A 23,288-nucleotide genomic window follows, 5' to 3' on the forward strand; every position below is an offset into this window, starting at 1 on the left:
CGTGACTGTTTTTGCAGAACTGATTCAATGTTTAGATGATAGAAGTCTGTCTTTGATTATAAGAGACACATTGGATGATGGAAGGAAAGCATTGAACATATTAAGAGAACATTATTTATCAAAAGGGAAACCGAAAATTATATCCCTATATACAGAACTAACGTCTCTGAAACGTAACGAGGATGAAACGATTACCGACTACGTTATAAGGGCAGAAACAACCGCCAATGCCTTAAAACTCTCAGGTGAAATAATAAGCGATAGCTTGTTGATATCAATGACCCTCAAGGGACTTCCAGCAGATTTTAAACCATTTACGACTGTTATAACTCAGAAAGACAACCCCATAAATTTCAGCGAATTTAAAGTGGCATTGCGCAGTTACGAAGAGACTAATCGTATGCTCATGGACAATAATAACTCCAGCAATATTATGAAGTTCAAAAATGCTTCTCAAAAGCAGACACCACCAAATTACGCACTTCACCGCAATGTCTCCAAAAGTAATTTTCTCAAGAAAAAGAATAAAATTATCTGCTATAATTGTGGACAACCCAACCACAAAAGTTTCCAATGTCGATATAAACACTCTAAAATGGACTCCGTAAAAAACGTTGAGAACTTTGAGGAAGAACATACATTCCTATTCACATGTAACTTTGACAATACCACAAACGGTAAAAATCTCCTTGTAGACTGTGGTGCTACAGCGCACGTTATCACCAAGGAATCTGATTTTATTAATTTTGATTCAAACTTTAATCCTCAAAGTCATTTTGTCGAACTTGCCGACAGTAGTCAAATAAATGGTATAGTCTTGAAGAGAGGTGATGCCTCTTAAAAAATAATAAAAGCGAAATCTGTAACTGTATTCTAAAAAATGCTCTGTTCATACCTACATTTAAGCAAGACATATTTTCTGTGCAGGCTGCAATTAAACAAGACGCAAATATACAATTTGGCTAAAATACATCAAAATTGAGATACCCCAATGGAACTGTATATGACATTAAAGAAAATGGCCGACTATATTATTTAAACAGTATGGTTCCCTCAAAAACTGCCTGTCAGGCCTTGGAAACCTGGCATAAAATTCTAGGACACTGCAATACAGCTGATATTTAAAAATTACCAAATGTAGTCGAAGGCATGAAAATAATACCTTCAGACGATCTCACAAATTGTGATGTGTGTGCACAGGGGAAAATGACAAAAGATATAAGCCGAACGCCAGACAAAAAATTCTCTCACTTGTGCATTGTGACTTAGCAGGTCCGATCATCCCGATGGGGAGAAATAATCTAAGGTACGTTTTGAACTTTATTGACGATTTTTCCGGTTTAATTATGGTTTATTTTCTAAAAAAACAAATCCGACACTATCCTCGCCACTAAGAAATATTTAGCTGATGTTGCCCCATACGGTTCAATAAAATGTATTCGCTCAGACAATGAGACTGAATTGACTAGTAAAGACTTTGAACTTCTATCAATTAACCAACGTATTAAACACGAGAAATCAGCGCCGTATTCCCCCTGGTCGTTCAATAAGAGGCTAGGAAAAACGCCGTATGAAGCATTTTGCGGTGTAAAACCTAAAATGAAAAGAATGCATCTATTTGGTTCTGATTGTTTTGCATTTATAGAAAACACCAGTAAACTAAATACTAAAAGTGAAAAAGGTACTTTCGTAGGTTACAATAAAAATAGTCCGGCATATTTAATCTACTTTCCAACCCAAAATGCCATAAAAAGGGTAAGATGTGTAAAATTCAATGATACATTAAATTTTAAAAATGGCGATCCAGTGGATGAAAAACGTGAAATATTACCTAGCATCTTAATCGATCACAATGAAAATATTAATAACGACGACAATTACAGTAAAACTTCTGACAAAAATATTAACCAGACACATCGATACCCAATAAGGGAGCGAAAAAAGCCAGACTTCTTACAAATTGAAAAGATACAAGATTACGCCGTGGATTACTGTTATTCGTTGAACAGTGCACTGGAAAGTTATAATGAGGCGATTAATTCAGAAAATCACCAAGAATGAGAACAAGCTATGGTATCCGAATTGAAAGCTTTATCTGAAAATAACACATACGAAATAGTGGCAAAACCAACAGATAAAAATATAATTTCTTCACGCATGTTTTTTTCCAAAAAAATCACAGCTTCTGGCAGTGAAACTTTTAAAGCAAGATTTGTGGCAAAAGGTTTTTCACAAATTTCTGGAGTGGAATATTTTGCAACATTTTCACCAACGACAAATTTAATGACGATTAGAATTTTATTACCACTTGCCGCTCAATACAATTTAAAAAGACATCAAATGGATATAAAAAATGCTTATTTAAATGCTCCGATTGACTGTGAAATCTACATTTACCCTCCAGAGGGATTTAAAATGAAAAATAAAAATTGGGTGTGGAAATTAAATAGATCGTTATATGGACTAAAACAAAGTGCACACAATTGGAATTTAACACTGCATAATTATTTAATAGAACAGGAATTCAAACAATGTCCCATAGACGCGTGCATGTATATCAAAAATGTAGGTAATAAATTGTTGATTTTGTTTTTTTGGGTTGACGATATATTACTCGCCTCAAACTGTGATAACACTTTAAAAGACGTTAAAAATGAATTAAATAAAAAATTTTAAATGGCCGATCTTGGACGACTGTCATGATTCCTCGGTATAAAATTTACCTGTGAAAATGAAACTATAACTATGAACCAATCACGATACATTGAAAAAATTCTGCTCAAGTTCGGAATGCAAGATTGTAAGCCGCGTTCAACTCCCGTCGAAATGGACATGAATAAAAATATAGGGACCAAAACAAAATCCATAGATAATCGAATATACAGGGAAATGGTAGGGAGCCTCATCTACTTGATGACGGCAACAAGGCCTGACATATGTTACACTGTAACAAAGCTATCTCAAAACTTATCGAAACTGACAATTAAAGAACTTAATCGTGCAAAACAAATCCTTCGTTACCTAAAAGGAACCAAGGAACAATCTTTAAGATTTAAAAAATCTACATATCCTCTAAATTTAGAAGGATTTTCAGATTCAGACTGGACCTATGATCTCTGGGAAAACTAAAAATCAACAAATTGTTGCCCTTTCTACTTGTGAAGCAGAATATCTGGCTCTTACTTATTCTGCGCAGGAGGCAATTTTTCTGAACACCCTTCTAAAATCTACTTTAAAACCAGATCTAAGTAAAAAAAACCTATAGTAATTCATTGTGATAATCAGAGCAGTATCTTATTAGCAAATAATTCTATGATTCATCAAAGGTCGAAGCATATTGATATCAGATATCATTTTATAAGGGATGAAATAAGGAAAAAAATCTTACTTATGTGACGTCTGAAAATAATATAGCCGACATTTTCACTAAACCTATAAAAAGAATAAACTTAAGACATTTTATTACCGAACTTTTTGGAATCTAATTATGAATAAATCTCTTTTCAGAAACCCAAAAGGAGAAGCAGGAACAGTCTAAATCACACCAAAAAAAAAAAAAATTGTTAATTGTCCCGGCCACGACGTTAAACTGCGACCATTTCTACCTTACTAACCAAATTAACCAACTAATACCTAACATAATGTTTCCAGTTTTTGTTAAAAAAAAAATTTAAAGTCACTTGTTAAAACCTTTTTGTAAACTTCCTATTTGTCAAATAGTTCTTTTTTGTATCTTTTTTTTGGCAAACATTTGTTAAAAAACAAAACAAAAAAATGTATATTTGTGAAATTTTGTGCATATGTTATTATGTATTTGAAAAGTATTCTATTTGTATGTTTATATATATTTCAAAAGTGTTTATTTTTATATGTATCAAAAAAAAACAAAAAAAAATCAATGTCATAAAAAAATGGCTTCTTTTTGCACACATTATACCAATATATTAATAATTCTTTTTGACCAATGAGAATAAAGACAAATTCCCCCAAAACCAGAAAAAAAAAACAATTATTTTATTGGTTTATTTTTCTTTGTTCATTTATTTTTATTTATTTATTTATTTTTATTTATTTTCTCAAGTGAAACCAATATTGAATCCGAAAAGATTTTTCCATTATATCAAAAAGAGGGGGGGGGTAAAATGTTTTTGACTCCTAATAGGGATAGAGATTTATTTGCTGCCCATCTCAGCAAAATGTGACACAAGGCCGGAAAGTAGGAAACCAGCGGGCTCCCCTAAAGGAGGGGCACTTCTACAATTGTAAAAATTGCCTGAGTAACTCCGTCGGCATTCCCCAATAGGGGCGCCTCAGGCAGTAAGCTATAAACTTACTCCACCGGAAAGCCCAGTGGCAAGGCCTGGGAGGGTGGACCTCCTAGGTATTACCCAGGCAGCGTACCTCAGTCCGACAGGTGCTGGGCCGATTCCCGGCCCCTCACCTGTCGGGCTGAGTGTCAAGGGACGAATCCTTGACGAGTATTTCTACCCTGTCTCCCTGCAGCCGAAGCCCCTAGGAGACCTTCCCCCATCAGACGAGTAATGGGGGTAGTTACTTATTTGTCGCCCACCTCGGCAAAATGTGGCACAAGGCCAGAAAGTAGGGATTCAGCAGGCTCCCCTAAAGGAGGAGCATTCCTGCAATTGTAAAAATTGCCTGAGTAACCCTGTCGGCATTCCTCGGTAGGGGCGCCTCAGGCAGTAAGCTATAAACTTACTCCACCGGAAAGCCCAGTGGCAAGGCCTGGGAGGGTGGACCTCCTAGGTATTACCCAGGCGGCGTACTTCAGTCCGACAGGTGCTGGGCCGGTTCCCAGCCCCTCACCTGTTGGGTTGAGTGTCAAGTGACGAATACTTAACGAGTACTACTACTCTGTCTCCCTGCAGCCGAAGCCGCTAGGAGACCTTCTCCATCACGAGTAATGGGGGTAATTATTTAAATGCTGCCCACATCAGCATTATGTTGCACAAGGCCGGAAAGTGGGAACCCCGCAGGCTCCCCTAAAGAAGGGGCACTCCTGCAATTTTAAAAATTGCCTGAGTAACCCCGTCGGCATTCCCCGGTCGGGGCGCCTCAGGCAGCAAGCAATAAACTTGCCCCACTGGAAAGCCCGGTGGCAAGGCCTGGGAGGGTGGACCTCCTAGGTATTACCCAGGCGGTGTACCTTAGTCCAACAGGTGCTGGCCGGTTCCCGGCCAATCACCTGTTGGGCTGAGTGTCAAGTGACGAATACTTGACTTGTACTACCCTGTGTCCCTGCAGCCGAAGCCGCTAGGAGACACATCCCATCATAAAAGGTTTATAATGGGGGTATAACCTTGTGTACAATTGTTTCAGCCCCCTGTGTTGGCATATAAGAATTGTAGGTATGCCATTGGAAAATTTGAGTATAAATTCTGGAAGCATTAAATCTATACTTGTTTTTAGATGTACAATCTTAATGCTTATCAGTATAAATAATTACTTATTACTGCATATATATATATATATATATATATATATATATATATATATATATATATATATATATATTCTTTCAAGATGCCACATTAATAGGGATAGATACACAAGCATTTATTCATTTTAGAAAGTTTTGGTATGAGACGAATAAATTCGCCAATCGTTTTTATAACCACCGGCTGTGCTAAACAACCAATGAAAACGTTTCAAAATTATTATAAAAATTGTCGAATTTTGGATTCAATCAGTTCGCCGTTAACCACGCCACGGACCGCATTTGATTCTTGGCCGCCATCTTGGTTACTGATCTGAACTAGGCCGACATCTTTGTTTAACACAATGTCTCAAAACTTAACAGATTATATTCTTATATGCCAACACAGGGGGCTGAAACAATTGTACACAAGGTTATAACCAAAAAAAAAAAACTTTCCAAAATGAATAAATACTTGTGTATCTATCCCTATTAATGTGGCATCTTGAAAGAATATATATATATATATATATATATATATATATATATATATGCAGTAATAAGTAATTATTTATACTGATAAGCATTAAGATTGTACATCTAAAAACAAGTATAGATTTAATGCTTCCAGAATTTATACTAAAATTTTCCAATGGCATAACAGATAAAGTAGTAAGTAAAATTCATTAGTAAATGACGTTATTTGGAGGTTGAAAGTTCAATCCTCAGGGCGAGTAACACTAAAAATACAATTGCAAATTGTATGTGTGTGTGTGTGTGTGTGTGTGTGTGTGTGTGTGTGTGTGTGTGTAACTGTTTACACATATACATTACCTATGTAGATACAGTTCCCACAAGTTATATAACAGCTTATAAACAGTTCCTTATAGGACGAATAAACAGCTTTGTCTGCTTGGCACCAGACAAAGGAAGAACATACCTTTTTTGTAGTTTCACCACATTGACATTCATTCTAGACATTCCCCTGTAAAGCATTTTCTCCTCCAAAAACTCAAGACAACTAAATTAGATTTTAGATATTTAACATTTATTCATGGTTGCGACTTCTTGGAGTGAACGCCGTTTCTTTTTGGTGATTACATCCCACTGTCTTCCAGGCGAATACTTTCATGACTGTTGACTCCAACTCTCAGACTTGAACAGGTCTTGACTGGTCTCTTCTCTGACTAACTGAATATCTCTCTCTCTCTCTCTCTCTCTCTCTCTCTCTCTCTCTCTCTCCAACTCACTCTATCTCTCTCTACATTTATATAAATCAATCTCTTCCTTTGTTTGATTCCCTGACGTTATCACTCAGGCCACTAACATGTGTTGATTTAAATTCTATTTTACCAAGTTAAAATTCCTGATACATATTTAGCTGAAATTCCATTTTCCCAAATTCCAAACATCTCAAACTAATTGTTTTATTTTCTGACATTTCTCTTTGTTATCGAAACATTTTTTCTGAATGTTTCAGCAAGAAGAAGAAGAAGAAGAAGAAGAAGAAGAATCGCCTTGGTCACTTGGCGATACCCGGCAATGCTAATATATAACAGAGAATGCTACTCCCATGAATTAAATAGAGGGTTCCGTTCGAAATTCTTTGCAGATTTCTGAGTTAAACAGAAAAACTCATGAATTTAGCAATATGCGATGAGCAGACTTTTTCGTACAGGTATTTAAAAGTGTCGTAGACTCTTGAAAATTCAGTATGTTATTGCTATACATTTTATGAGAGAACTGACCAATTTTTATGATTTTAGGTTGAAATAAACAGCTACAGCAGAAATTGGAATACATCCTACTAAAGATTGGTGAATTTCAAACATACAATCTGGAAGAATGACATGCAATAAAATTCTGTTCTAAACTTGGAAAAAAATACCACAGAAACGTGTGGAATGCTTCAGATTGCTTTTGGAACATCTTGCATGAATCGAGCATAAAGGAAGGCAGGGAGTCTGTACGGGATGATGAGAGGTGTGGGAGGCATAAGGAAGTCAGAATATCAAAGTTGATTGGCCAAATAAGAATTTAATGGATAAAGACATTGAGTGCAGAGTTTGATGTCAATGTGAGAACTGTACATACAATTATTCACGAGGAACTGAAGATGTGGAAGATTTACGTGAAGTTTGTCCGAAGAATACTCATAGATCAGAAAGACCAAGATGGGCATCAAGACAGTTCCTCACCCTCCCTATTGTCCACACCTTGCTCCCTGTGACTTTTGGTTATTCCCTTAGCTCAAGGAAAACTTTAGAGGCTCTCTTTATGAGACAATTGAGGAGATGAAAGAAGCTGTGACGAGAGTCCATGACATGCTCACACAAGAGGACTTCCAAGGGGCCTTCCAGATTTGCATTGCAACAGGAGGCGATTACGTCGAAGGGGACTAGAGTTTCATGTGTGTACTATCAAGAAGAGCAGCTATACGAAAAAAGTCTGGACACTTATTGAAGGCACCTCATACACCTAAAAAAGTGAAATATTGAAATAACACTCAAGATGAGAACAATAGTTCAAATAATACCAAATCTATTTCTTTGTTTATATATTATTTTAATTGGAATTCATTATTGAGATGAGTATTATTTATATTAATTTATTTTATTGCAGACTATTATTCTCATCTTTATTGGTGGTTGTTTCACGACGTTTCGGCCAACTATTCCCCTGGCCTTAGGTAGTAACTGCGACGCATAGGAACTTCGAGTCTCCTAACTGCATTCTCAGCAATCACTGCCATCCGTAGTTGTTGTCGTCTCACCACGTTTTTGACCAAATAAGCCTCTGTCTGGCTTTGGGTAGGATTGAAACCGCTATCTTCACACAATCATTATCTGGAACTGTAGAGATTCAACGTCTCTATCAACTGCACCTTTGGGGCCCGTGGTGCAGTTGATAGAGACATTGAATCTCTACGGTTCCAGATGATGATTGTCTGAAGATAGCGGTTTCAATCCTACCCAAAGCCGAGGCTTACTTGGCCAAAAACGTGGTGAGACAGTAATTGCTGAGAATGCAGTTAGGAGATTCAAAGTTCCTAGCCGTCGCAGTTGCCACTTGACGAAGGCCAGAGGAATAGTTGGCCAAAACATTGTGAAACAACAAGTAATAAAAATTAGGATAATAGTCCGCAATAAATAAATTAATATTCCTTTGTTATTGAAATTCACTAAGATTCTAAAAATAAACTTTTCCATGTAAATGTGATTCACAAGAAACGACAACATTGTAGTTGTTTGCGTCACAAAGTTCTCTGGGTTTGTGTGTGTGTGACACTGTCGTAGAAAATGACTTCCAAACAATAGCGTCCATGTCTTAGTTAAGTTCCCATATATCAGCTAAGATGTAACTGAGATAATTTTTCTGTCACGGCTATTATTGTCGTTACTTGTCAGTGTCAGTTAATCTTACAATCTGCTTAATCTCTCGGGATCCCTTAGCTGCAAACTACCTCAAATAACCTTGACTCCTAAATATATTAACTTATGACCAGAACTCCTATGGCCAGTTTTGTCTCTGTCAGTGCCCCTCCCACACATCTAATCAATAGAAACTGACTACTTCCAATGTTTGTTCTCTTAGCCACTCCCAGTTAACTACTCTTATATACACTTCTTTCAAACGCCTTTATGTGTGTGTGTGTGTGTGTGTGTGTGTGTGTGTGTGTGTGTGTGTGTGTGTGTGTGTGTGTGTGTGTGTGTGTGTGTGCGTGTGTGCGTGCGTGTGTGCGTGCGTGCTGGTCAATCATTTTCTCATTTTGTTCTGAGTCTTGGTTCTGGAGAGGTTAGACCTTCCGTAAGTAGCACAGTTGCATGTTAGCCATAGCAGTACAAATTAACCTCTTCCATGAAATCCTATCATTTACATTAATTTGGATGTGCCAAAACTACCTCAAATACCTTTGACTCCTAAATATATTAATCAATAACTAGGTCTATGATAAGACAATATTCTTATTATATTGACTCTCAAGTACATATCAGTTAATATCTTATATGTTTTTGGATAGAGTGATGTGGTTCTCGATTGATTAACTGTGTCAGATATATACTCGAGAGTCAAAACAATGATAAGAATATTCTCTTGTCATAGGCCTAATTATTACTTACCGATAGACATTCTTGATCAAGACTAAGTTGTTGAATCGTCTCCGCTAAATGTTTAGCAACTTCTTGATGGAGACCATCAGCTGTCGGTGGAAGGGTTTTTTCACTGGGTGGTTCAATATGCTCTTCAGTAGCCACAATCTAAAAAAAAAAAAACATCAGTTTAACGTATAACATAACATGTTAAGCCTTAATCAGTTTATAAAAATACATATAAACATAAATAACTATTTATACTTAGTGCTGCAATGAATATGAGTACATCAGGGTCTTTCCTCTTACCAAGAATATGATTCGCTGGTTAAGCCATAAATGGTACAGCAGCTTGGGAAAAGCGACGAAAGATACGCCAAAAGCTTCATGCTTAAGGATATCACCAGCTCTGACCACAAGACCCCATTCAATAAAGCGATTTATTAAATTATTACTTTAATAAGCCAAGAACACTCAGCTACTTCAAACAAATATATCATTTTCACATATTTATCAGTGAGCTACATATTAAAGAGCTCTTATTCAAGGGAGATAATTCCCAGCAAAAGAAGTAACTCACAACATTATTTATTACAATTTGATGATCTATAATTATATGGAAAAATGCGCACATGAAAAGTAATATTCTTAAGATCTTATTAAATCTGGAAAAGTAAAGGACAAGAAATTCAACCTGGAAAAGTAAAGAACAAGATATTCTAGTAAAGTAAAAAATAAGAATTTTTTAGACTTAAAATATTGCAGCTAAAAATAAAATTTGAATATCGATAAATATTTTATTTATTATTTGCATATGTTGTTGTTTATTGTTGAGTTAGAAAGGGTGTCAGTCGCTGGATTGAACTTATTTCCCCCCTATTATTTGCATATATTAATGTAGTGAAAATTGTTTGAATGAAATTAATTCATTAGTTAGTTAGTTAGTAGATGGAATTAATAATTTTATAATTTACATAAAAATTAATAATTTTATTATATCATAATTAGGATCATTTAATTCTTTCTAACTCAACAATAAACAACAACATATGCAAATAATAAATAAAATACTTATCAATATTCAAATTTTATTTTTAGCTGCAATATTTTAAGTCTAAAAAATTCTTATTTTTTACTTTACTAGAATATCTTGTTCTTTACTTTTCCAGGTTGAATTTCTTGTCCTTTACTTTTCCAGGTTTAATAAAATCTTAAGAATATTACTTTTCATGCGCGCATTTTTCCATATAATCCATGATTTTTCCAGGCATTGCTATTGTATTAATATATAAATTTATAATATTTATTAATGATTGTCAAAAAAAAATTAGCTCTCAAACACACATTTATGCAATATTTATCATTCAATCACAGTAGTTCCAAGCCAGGGTCTCTACCGAGACTGCAGTTCATGAATTCGTGATTTGTATAGAGCGTAAACTAACAAAAAAGAAGATGGCACTCGGTGTCTTTTTAGATATCGTTGGAGCTTTTGACAACATACCCTTCAGTAGTATGTTCAAGTCGCTACGAGAACTCAATGTGCCACCAGTACTCATCTGATGGATTGAGTATATGGTGAGGCACAGAACAGTTCAAGTAGAACTACTGAGGGCAACTGTTAAAAGGGAAGTAGTTAAATGAAACCCCCAAAGTGGGATTTTATCACCTTTACTATGGAACTGTATGCTGAATCCTCTTTTAAAGGAGTTTAAAAAATAGGAATATTTATGCCCAGGCTGATGCTGATGACATCGCAGTGCTGGTCGCGGGTTCAAAAGCATCATTGGTCAGACGCATTGCCAAAATGGGACTACATTTTTCATTAAATGTGATAACGAAAAATTTGAGTATATCATAGAATTCACTAATATTTTTAATCGATAAATTCACCATTTTTTGCTATAAAATCATAAGGAGAGTTAAAAAAAATTAGTTATTAAAAAAAAGTTTGGTTTTTTAACTATAAAAAAAACGATACACGGGATTGAACCTAAAATCTTTCCACCAACCCCCGGTACTTTAACCGTTACGCTAAGATGTCATATTGGCAAAATCGCAGTAAAAAAATATTTATATACAAAAAAAGTTATGCAAAATAAAAAAAAAAAAGCGTTAGTCACTTATGTACTTACTCTCCTGTTTGTGAACCCACATATTTTGTTGTAACTTTTTTTCTACTGAACCAATTTTCGAAATTCTTTTTTCAAAATGTAGCTAATGAGGTGTTCTATCCAACTCTATAACCTGTTTGAAATTTGGTTGCGAACGGAATTAGTGGTGGGGGTTTGAATGTGTCTCGATTCATTCAATTTCGGACTTAAGCATATATTCAACCACTACCGTGGTTGAATGATATATATATATATATATATATATATATATATATATATATATATATATATATATGCATGTTGTTTATTGCTGCATGACAGCATGTGTATGTGGATAATGTACATAAAATATGCTTTTCGTGAACATAAACTTAGTTCTATAATTAATTGATTAAATATTGAGTTAACTCCTTCAGAAACTTAAATTTAAAAAAAAAAAGACATACACGGAATGGATTGAAAGTATGTATATACATAGTTTAAGTGAAGGGTTGAGAATAAATTGCAAACTCAATCTTGATATCTCTGACCAAAAGTGAACTGAAAAAGTGAAATAAATGGGGATTTACTTTTCGTAATGCATACAAACATAGATAACAATTTTGCTATACATTAAAGAACTTTTATTCAAGGGATATATATATATATATATTATTATAATTATTATTATTTACTATAATAATTATTAAATACCTACAAACACTAGTGTTTCATCCGTGCAGGAATCATCAGTGTAGGGTGTCATGATAAAACCGATCGATAGATTAAAACTCGGCAACAGAAGCCATTTCTGGCTCCATTAGCAAGGACCTAATCCATTCGGCGACGGTTAACCATGAGAAATACTGTTGAAATTTAAACATTTATTTTTAAATGTTTTTTAACGTCTGTCAGAGTGATTTAATCATATATACTAGCAAAAGTACCCGTTGTTGACTGGGTTCAAAAAACAGCCTACAGAAAATGGACTCTGATTTAGGAAAGTATGATAGGTTATGAAAAGGAAGGGTTATAAAGAGATAGGTTCGAATTTGGGGGTATCAAAACCAAAACAAAATATGATGAAAGTAAAAATAAAATACATAAACCTCATAATTTATTATACCATACCTGTTCACACTGAAACACTTATCACAATATTCTGTGGATCTATATTAAAAAACCTTGTTAAACTTTGTGACATATTTCCATTCTATGGAGATCAGGCGCAAACGAACACCCCATAATTTTATTATACCATATTTCTTCAAACTGAAACATAATTATCAAAGTATACTTACGCAGATAGATATGAAAAGTCTTTATTAAAGTTTGTGCCATTTCCATTCTATGGAGGCCAGGTGCGAACGCAGACCCAATAATTTTATTATACCATCCCTATTTAAGTTAAAACATACTTAGCAAAGTATTATTATGTACATCTATATCAAAAACCCTTGTAAACGTTTTTTTTTCCATTTTAAAATTTTTTACTTGTACACCAGGTGCGAATGCAAACCCCACAATTTTAATGAACCACCGTTCTGCAGGATCAAACATACCCATTTCTGTGTCTCGATACATCTTCTATCATTATATGTAATCAGTTTTCGATAATAATCAACCATATAGGAGCCTATTCGTGACCAGACACACACACACACACACACACACACACACACACACACACACATAGACGTTCAACTATATATTCAGCTTTATATTATGTGTGTGTGCATGTGTGCGTGTGTGTGTGTGTGTGTATTAGCAGGTCGTTGCCCAGTCATAAAATACACTTAAATACTTAAATATGATATTTTAATTTATGCAGAGTTTGTATTTATTATTATAGTGTCAATTCTCTATTGATTATTATGTTGTACCTAACATATAGTAATGATTTCAAAAATAAAAAAAAAATATATATATATAGATGACTTGGGTGGCATCAGCTAGAATCGAAACCAAAACATTTAGCTCTCCAACCTTATTCATAAACATATAAAAACTTTAAAAAATAATGTTCTTAATAACATAAATGTATATTTGTGCATGCATACAAATAACACTTTTAATCAGCTGCCAAGTTCTAATTTTTTCCATTTTTACCCCTTAGCAGCTATTTTTACTGGCGAAAAACCAAATTTGGTTTCGATTCTCACTGAAGGCACCCAAGTCATATATTTTTGCTTTAACTTTTGAATTTACTACTAAATATTGGGTACAAATGAAAATGATCCAAAAGGCAGAATTCCTTGGAAAAAATCACAAGTGGAATGAGTTCAAAATCATTAAAAGAAAAGTTCAAATGTGCACAGAAAACGCACTTGAGGAATTCTGCCTTTTGGATCATTTTGGACCATTTGGAACTTACCTGTTGGATTGGAAGTTTTTAATTTGACCGTTTTTGGATTTTACCATTCTTGGATTTTTTACCCTTCACCGGACTATCCATTCATATGAAATCTTTTTATCATTTTTTCTTTTACCTCCTATTCCCCTTACCTCACCCTTTTTTTTAACCAAGTAAGATCTGTGACTTACTTGTGGTTTCATTAAATACTTTTACATGCAAAATCCGATCCCGCATTTTGCTAATTCCTGCCCTCTGAAGAGAAGGAGAGTATTTCTTCGAAACTCCACAGATTAAGGACTATCCACTTATCTTGTGCTTCCTTTTTAAAATTAAATATGTTTTTAACTCTTTTTCAAGATGTCTTTTAACATTTTTTATTAATCATTTGTTCATATTATAAGCTCTATTTCCTTTTCGGTTTTATTGAGCTTTTACATCTGGTTGAAATTACTTTACTTGTAAATATTAACTCTTTAATATTTATAATATATTTTAAGTTTATCATTTTGATTACCTGGGTAAACTTATTGTAATTTTTATTTCTTATATATATATATATATAATATATATATATATATATAATATATGTATATATATAATATATATATATATATATATATATATAATATATATATATATATATAATATATGTATATATATAATATACATATATATATATATATATATATATATATATATATATATATATATATATATATATATATATATATATATATACCTAGCAAATGACAAAAGACTATATTCCAAATTTAATGATGATGACCATCTTATAATTTATTCCTTTAATTACGTCGACATTTCCCCCTAGCGAGTGCAACCTTGCCGTTGTTCGGGGGCTTGCGTGTCTCTAGGACCTGGATAGCTATGTTGGCGGGAGATTCGTCTCCTGGTAGGATCACCTGAGCCAGACAGGTTGAAGGGTAGAGATCAGACTAAAACTCACTGATCCTCCAGGTTAGGGGTTAGGGTTAGGGTTAGGGTTAGGGGTTAGAATAGGGCCAACAACCCAAGTCTGTAAAAGAAACAAAGTTATAGAAACCACAATGACATCATCTGTGAACTTGTTGGTCCGGGAAGGTTCCTCTCTAGTAGAGTTCATGACACGTATACTAACCTGCTGTGATTTAAATGTTGAAAGAAAAATGAGAATGCTTGGAAACGATGAAATTAAATATATATTAACAGAAAATACAGAAACGCATATTGGTTGAGTGAGACTCCGTTCAACTGGAAGGAGAAAGTAAAGTTACAATCCACAGGTTTAGACTACTCGATAGTAGAAAACTGGTTACCGAAAGTGACATCAGGAATAATCCATCGTCAGAATCTGTTGGAGTATCACTCCAATATAAATTTTATAAATATCGGGGAGAAAAATTGTTTTTACACTTTAAAGGGAAAATAACAAATTTAGTGATTAACGGTTAAAAAGACTAATGTGTGAAATCGTTTCTAATAAATATTGCCATTTATTAAAAATAAAAATTTTTTCTCCAATTTTCGAATAATAAATTTTTTTTTTATTACATTTTCACCGCAAACAATAACAGTGCCACTTTGATATAGGGGGCTACTATTAGGGACATAAGTTGCAGGAGTACTATGTAGGGAGTTGGGAAGCAAGATGTCTGTTCACATAACACTTGAACTTCCGCATTTCAGTACAGTTGGGGAAGCAGGGACCCGGAAGGGAGTTTCAAAGTGTATCAGTTCTGGGGAAGAAACTACTTGAGTAGAAAGCGCTCTTACATCTAGGGATCTCTACTGTGTAGGGGTGGGATTTAGCTGCTAGTCGGGTTTGTTGGGGGTATTTACGTTGAGGGGTACAAGGTGCTTGCAGTTCGTCAGAGCATTCGCCATTAAAATATTTGTAGAACAGGCAGAGGGATGCAACGTTTCGTCGATGGGACAGAGGCTGAAGCTTAGATGACAGTTCAGAACCTATTAGGTTAGCGACTCTCTTTTGAACCCTGTCTAGGAGAAAGAGACTAGTAGCAGATGCACCAGCCCAAATGTGAGAACAATACTCCATACATGGGCGAATGGTGGCCTTATAGAGGTACAAGATACTTTCAGGTGTTAGTAGTTTTCTAGCATGGTAGAGAGAGCCTACCTTCTTTGCAGGATCTTTGGCAATGCTCTTAATGTAACTGTTCCAACTCATGTTCCCTATGAACGTTAGGCCGAGGAGTATTCATCTTCAGGAAATTGGACTGTTGTTGTTTTTTTTTTTTTTCTGTTTAACCGCTAAATCTTAAATTATTATCTAATGATTCAGACAGTGGATTTCCTTTTATTACAAATTTAGTGTTCTTTTTTTCTCTCCAAAATTTATGATAGACTATAAATAGATCATAAAATAAACATTACTTTAGGAAATACAAATGCTTAATGTAGTAGAAAAAAGGTGGGCACTCTTTTGAAATCAATGAAAAATATTTGGATCAAAATGAAATGAAAAATCACATTTATGACTCATAAAGATAAAATGGTACTCAGGACTAACTATTAAAATCAATTAAATTAATTTAAACTATGTTTCCAGTTAATTTCATGCTTAAGTCATTAATTTGTTTTAAAAATTGTATAATTTCACAAACTTGTTAAATCAGATAGTGGATAATAAAATATGTATCAGGATAAAATATTAAAATTAATTAAATTAATTTTAAAAATGTTCTCAGTTAGTTCCATGTTTATGTCACTAATTTGTTTTAAAAATTGTATAATTTGACAAACTTGGTCAATCAGGTAGTGGACAATAAAATATGTACCAGGATAAAATATTTAAATTAATTAAATTATTTTTTTTTAAATGCTCTCAGTTAGTTTCATGTTTATGTCACTAATTTGTTTTAAAAATGGTATAATTTGACAAACTTGGTCAATCAGGTAGTGGACAATAAAATATGTACCAGGATAAAATATTTAAATTAATTAAATTATTTTTTTTTAAATGCTCTCAGTTAGTTTCATGTTTATGTCACTAATTTGTTTTAAAAATGGTATAATTTGACAAACTTGGTTAATCAGGTAGTGGATAATAAAATATGTATCAGGATTAAATATTAAAATCAATTTAAATTAATTTTAAAAATGTTCTCAGTTAGTTCTATATTTAGGTCATTAATTTTTTAAAAACATTGTATAATTCCACAAACTTGTTCAATCAGGCAGTGGACAACCAGAGGAATGGTGACACTTTCAAGTGGTATCGTATCCATGAGGTCATTATAGTAGCGCATATCCACATAAATGTGAGTTTCTGCAGTTGATATTTCTGGAGCGACAGGACCAGTTTGATGATGAGAAGTCTCTGAAATTTAAAATAAATACCAAATATGATGGAAAATAAACAAAAAAATCCAACTTTTTCTTAAATATAAAATAAAAATAATCAAGAATAATGTTAATAAAAAAAAATAATTTATATTATATATATTTATATATCAGATTACTGTCCCCATTTTCAGTGTGATTTTCCCAACGATTCGGTTGATGTAACTCCCGACCTTCATTAGATGTATCTTGTCAAACTTGAGAATTTGGACGGAATTTCGAACGCAACCCTTTATTAATTTCATGAGGGCAGAATGCTCTTGTTCCATCAGCCATGACTGGATAGAGGTCCTAAGTAATTTGTAATTGTATTTTTTAGTCACATACACTGAGAATTGCAGCTTCAACCTTCAGGCGTTTAACATGATAAAATATGTATCAGGATTAAATATTAAAATCAATTAAATTAATTTTTAAAATGTTCTCAGCTAATTCCATGTTTAAGTCATTAATTTGTTTAACATGATATAACGACAGGCACATCCTTTTTAGATCAAGGGGTTGATATATCGTTGGCTGCTGTATGAAATAAGTGAACAACGCATTTTCTTTTTCTTTTTTATAAAAATAGTTTGTTTTTTTGTTATTTTAATAGCTAGTAGACCGCCCGACGTGGCCCGGTCATAAAATACGCTTAAATATGATATTTTAATTTCCACAGATTTCGTATTTATTTTATAAAAGGATCATTTTAACTCAAGACCCGTTCTCGACAAGGCCAGTTCAAACAAAGTGTTTAACATTTTGTAATCCGACGCGCAACTTCCAATTCAATTACAATTTTTTCCTCGTCAAAACGAGAGGGAAAGAGAGAAAGAAAGAGGGAGATAAAGATAAAGAAGAGAGTGAGAAAGAAAGCGTGAAAGAAAGAGAGATAGATACATACGTATTAAAAACAAAGAGACTGAGATATTGCTCTTTCGCAAGCCTTAATGGGTGGGTTCATTGAGTTTACTGTCTTTGACCTTTAGACAGTCTTTGCCCTCGAGTTAATGTAAACATCTGTTAACCTGGGCAAAACTGATATGCGCTGACATTTCCAAACAAAAACACAACTAATTTGATTTTACATGCCCACCCCGACGACAAGGAAATACAGATAGGATTTTTTTTTTAAATATCATCCATCTAAGTCCCTTAACTCTCTAGGGTCGGGGGTAGGAGGGGGGAAGGAGCTGCATTATTTCATACAGTGTGTCTTGGGCAAGAATAGCCTAGCAGTTTCCATTTCTCTGTAGGCTTCAGAGCACATGCAGCACCTGGTATTATTAAATGGTCACCCATTTTAGTAATGACCAGGCTCAATGTTGCTTAAATTCGGTGATCAAATGGGAACAGACAAAAACAAAACGTTATTTCATATGTAAGAATGATAGATGGTCAATCATTAAAATCTTTTAAGGATCTTACCAACATTGCATAACTTACCAATTTTAGCAATATCCGGAACATTAATAATCTTCATGTTTTTTATATAATTCTTATACTGACGCTTGCTGTCAACCAATTCGTACAACACATGGGCAATGTTATCAAAGAGACCTGCACCATAAAGAGCCTGCAAAAAAAAAAATAAGAACATAAGTCTGTTATGAGATTGTATACCTACACCTTTAACTTTTTTAGTAAAATAAAATTTATTTAAAAAAACTTTCTTTGGTCTTTAACTTTGTTAGTAAAATACATTTATTACAAACAAAATTTATGTGAAATAAAATTAATTTACAACAAGATTTATTTAAAAAAACTTTCTTTGGTCTTTAATTTTTATAGTAAAATAAAATTTATTTAAAACAAAATATATTTAAAATAAAATATATTTAAAACAAAATTTCTTCAGTCTTTAACTTTTATAGTAAGATAAAATTTATTTAAAACAAAATTTCTTCAGTATTTAACTTTTATAGTACGATAAAATTTATTTAAAACAAAAATTATTTAAAATAAAATTTATTTAAAACAAAATTTATTTAAAACAGAATTTAATTAAATTACAATGTAAGAATGAGCCAAAGTCTTATTTGTCCCTAACTTCGACATATGAAGTAATCCTGAAGTTATTCCATGGAAACGTTGATAAATCAAAAAAACTATTTATTTGATCATGCTGACTTTTGCTCTGGAAACTGGGGTGTATTTTGGGGCCAAAGACAAATCGTTCTACAAAAAAGGCATCGAATAGTTATAGAAACGTTGGAGCCAGTGTATTATTCTGGACGAAAACTACGTTGATGAATAAATTTTAAATAAAATTTCTTTGGTCTGTCATACTTAAGTCTAAAATAAAATTTCTTTAATCTGTGACCTTTAAGTTAAAAACTTTCTTTGGTCTTTAACTTTTTTAGTAAAATAAAATTTATTTAAAAAAAAACTTTCTTTGGTCTTTAACTTTTTTAGTAAAATAAAATTTATTACTAACAAAATTTATTTGAAATAAAATTAATTTACAACAAGATTTATTTAAAAAACTTTCTTTGGTCTTTAATTTTTATAGTAAAATAAAATTTATTTAAAACAAAATATATTTAAAATAAAATATATTTAAAACAAAATTTATTTGATCTTTAACTTTTATAGTAAAATAAAATTTATTTAAAACAAAATTTCTTTGGTCTTCAACTTTTATAGTAAAATAAAATTTATTTAAAACAAAATTTCTTGGTCTTTAACTTTTATAGTAAAATAAAATTTATTTAAAAACAAATTTATTTGGTCTTTAACTTTTATAGTAAAATAAAATTTATTTTAAAAAAAAATTATTTAAAACAAAATTTATTTAAAACAAAATTTAATTAAAACAAACTTGCTTTGGTCGTTAACTTTTATAGTAAAATAAAATTCATTTAAAACAAAATTTATTTAAAATAAAATTTATTTAAAACAAAATATCTTTGGGCTTTAAATGTAATAGAAAAATAAAATCTGTTTAAAACAGAATTCCTTTGGTTTTTAACTTTTATAGTAAAATAAAATTTATTTAAAATACAATTTATTGAAAAAAAAACTTTCTTTGGTCTTTAACTTTTATAGTAAAATAAAATTCATTTAAAACAAAATTTCTTTGGTCTCTAACTTTTATAGTAAAATAAAATATATTTAAGACAAAATTTATTAAAAACAAACTTTCTTTGGTCTTTAACACTTATTACAAACAAAATTTATTTGAAATAAAATATATTTACAACAGGATTTATTTAAAAAAAACTTTCTTTGGTCTTTAACTTTTATAGTAAAATAAAATTTATTTAAAATAAAATATATTTAAAATAAAATTCATTTAAAACAAAATTTCCTTGGTTTTTAACTTTTATAGTAAAATAAAATTCATTTAAAACAAAATTTCTTTCGCCTTTGACTTTTATAGTGAAATAAAATTTATTTTCAAAAATATTTTGGTCTTTAACTTTTATAGTAAAATAAAATTTATTTAAAACTAAATTTATTTAAAATAAAATTTATTTAAAACAAAATATCTTTGGGCTTTAAATGTTATAGAAAAATGAAATCTATTTAAAACAGAATTCCTTTGGTTTTTAACTTTTATAGTAAAATAAAATTTATTTAAAATACAATTTATTGAAAAAAAAACTTTATTGAAAATAAATTTTTTTAAATAAAATTTCTTTGGTCTAAAATTTATTTGGTCTTTAACTTTTAATTGGTTTTTAACTTTTATAGTAAAATAAAAATTATTTAAAACAAAATTTATTTAAAACAAAATTTCTCTTGACTTTAACTTTTATAGTAAAATATAATGTATTTAAAACAATCTTTATTTAAAATAACATTTATTTCAAACAAAATTTCTTTGATCTTTTACTTTTATAGTAAAATAAAATTTATTTAAAAAAAAACTTTCTTTGGTCTTTAACTTTTTTAGTAAAATAAATTTATTACAAAATTTATGTGAAATAAAATTAATTTACAACAAGATTTATTTAAAAAACTTTCTTCGGTCTTTAATTTTTATAGTAAAATAAAATTTATTTAAAACAAAATATATTTAAAATAAAATATATTTAAAACAAAATTTCTTCAGTCTTTAACTTTTATAGTAAGATAAAATTTATTTAAAACAAAATTTCTTCAGTCTTTAACTTTTATAGTAAAATAAAATTTATTTAAAACAAAAATTATTTAAAATAAAATTTATTTAAAACAAAATTTATTTAAAACAGAATTTAATTAAAACAAACTTGCTTTGGTCTTTAACTTTTATAGTAAAATAAAATTTATTTAAAACAAAAATTATTTGATCTTTAACTTTTATAGTAAAATAAAATTCATTTAAAACAAAATTTATTTAAAATAAAATTTATTTAAAACAAAATATCTTTGGGCTTTAAATGTTATAGAAAAATAAAATCTATTTAAAACAGAATTCCTTTGGTTTTTAACTTGTATAGTAAAATAAAATTTATTAAAATACAATTTATTGAAAAAAAAACTTTCTTTGATCTTTAACTTTTATAGCAAAATAAAATTCATTTAAAACAAAATTCATTTAAAATAAAATTTATTAAAAAAAAAATTATTTAAAATAAAATTTATTTAAAACAAAATTTCCTTGGTCTCTAACTTTTATAGTAAAATAAAATATATTTAAAAGAAAATTTATTAAAAACAAACTTTCTTTGGTCTTTAACATTTATTACAAACAAAATTTATTTGAAATAAAATTTATTTACAACAGGATTTATTTAAAAAACTTTCTTTGGTCTTTAACTTTTATAGTAAAATAAAATTTATTTAAAATAAAATATATTTAAAATAAAATTTATTTAAAATAAAATATATTTAAAATAAAATTTATTTAAAACAAAATTTCCCTGGTCTTTAATTTTTATAGTAAAATAAAATTCATTTAAAACAAAATTTCTTTCGTCTTTGGCTTTTATAGTGAAATAAAATTTATTTTAAAAAAAATTATTTGGTCTTTAACTTTTATAGTAAAATAAAATTTATTTAAAAAAAAAATTATTTGGTCTTTATCCTTTATAGTAAGATAAAATGTAAAACAAATTTTATTTGGTCTTTAACTTTTATAGTAAAATAAAATATATATAAAACAAAATTTATTTGTTCTTTAACTTTCATAGTAAAATAAAATTTATTTAAAACAAAATTTTTTTTAAATAAAATTTATTTAAAACAAAATTGCTTTGGTCTTTAACTTTTATAGTAAAATAAAATTTATTTAAAATAAAATTTATTAAAAATAAATTTTTTTTAAATAAAATTTATTTAAAATAAAATTTATTTAAAATAAAATTTATTTGGTCTTTAACTTTTAATTGGTTTTTAACTTTTATAGTAAAATAAAATTTATTTAAAACAAAATTTATTTAAAACAAAATTTCTCTGGTCTTTAACTTTTATAGTAAAATATAATGTATTTAAAACAATCTTTATTTAAAATAAAATTTATTTAAAACAATATTTCTTGGGTCTTTAACTTTTATAGTAAAATTAATTTATTTAAAATAAATTTCTATTATCCGTCACACTTAAGATTAAAATGAAATTTTATTTATTTGTTACACTTAACTCTAAAATAAAATATCTTTTGTTTGTCACCTTTAAGTTTTAAATCTAATTTCTTTAGGTTTGTCATCGTTAAGTTTAAAATAATATTTTGGCGGTCTGTCACTCTCAAGTTTAAAATAAAATTTCTTTGGTCTGTCACCCTTAAGTTTAAAATAACATTTCTTTGGACCGTCATACATAAGTTTAAAAATTCGAAAAAATTTCAGTGGTCCGTCACATTTAAGTCTAAAATAATATTTCTTTGGTCTGTCACTCTTAAGTTTAAAATAATTTTTTTTTTTGGTAAGGGGGGGAGGAAGGGGGTCTATCACCCTTAAGTTTATGATAATATTTTTGTTTTCTGTTACTCTTAAGTTTAAAATAGCAATTTTTGATGTACCTCTATTTACTAGATTCCATATGAGGGC

The 23,288-nt window shown here is 30.6% G+C and overlaps 1 protein-coding gene across 4 annotated transcripts in view; it reads right to left on the reverse strand.

Moving 5' to 3' along the window:
• The window catches only part of LOC145285868 (sperm-associated antigen 17-like), a 234,465-nt gene that overhangs the window by 187,493 nt on the left and 23,684 nt on the right, over positions 1-23,288 (reverse strand). For all 4 annotated transcript variants that reach the window (XM_080134316.1, XM_080134314.1, XM_080134315.1 and 1 more), the window contains exons 7-9: positions 18,763-18,892; positions 17,157-17,311; positions 9,556-9,693 (exon numbers count right to left, since the gene is read on the reverse strand). In XM_080134316.1, coding sequence (XP_079990442.1) covers positions 9,556-9,693; positions 17,157-17,311; positions 18,763-18,892 — 423 coding nt within the window. The remainder of the gene's footprint in view (positions 1-9,555; positions 9,694-17,156; positions 17,312-18,762; positions 18,893-23,288) is intronic.

This window comes from Euprymna scolopes, chromosome 10 (genome assembly GCF_053919585.1).
Source record: "Euprymna scolopes isolate OS-2025 chromosome 10, ASM5391958v1, whole genome shotgun sequence".
In the NCBI taxonomy this organism is placed as follows: domain Eukaryota; kingdom Metazoa; phylum Mollusca; class Cephalopoda; order Sepiida; family Sepiolidae; genus Euprymna; species Euprymna scolopes.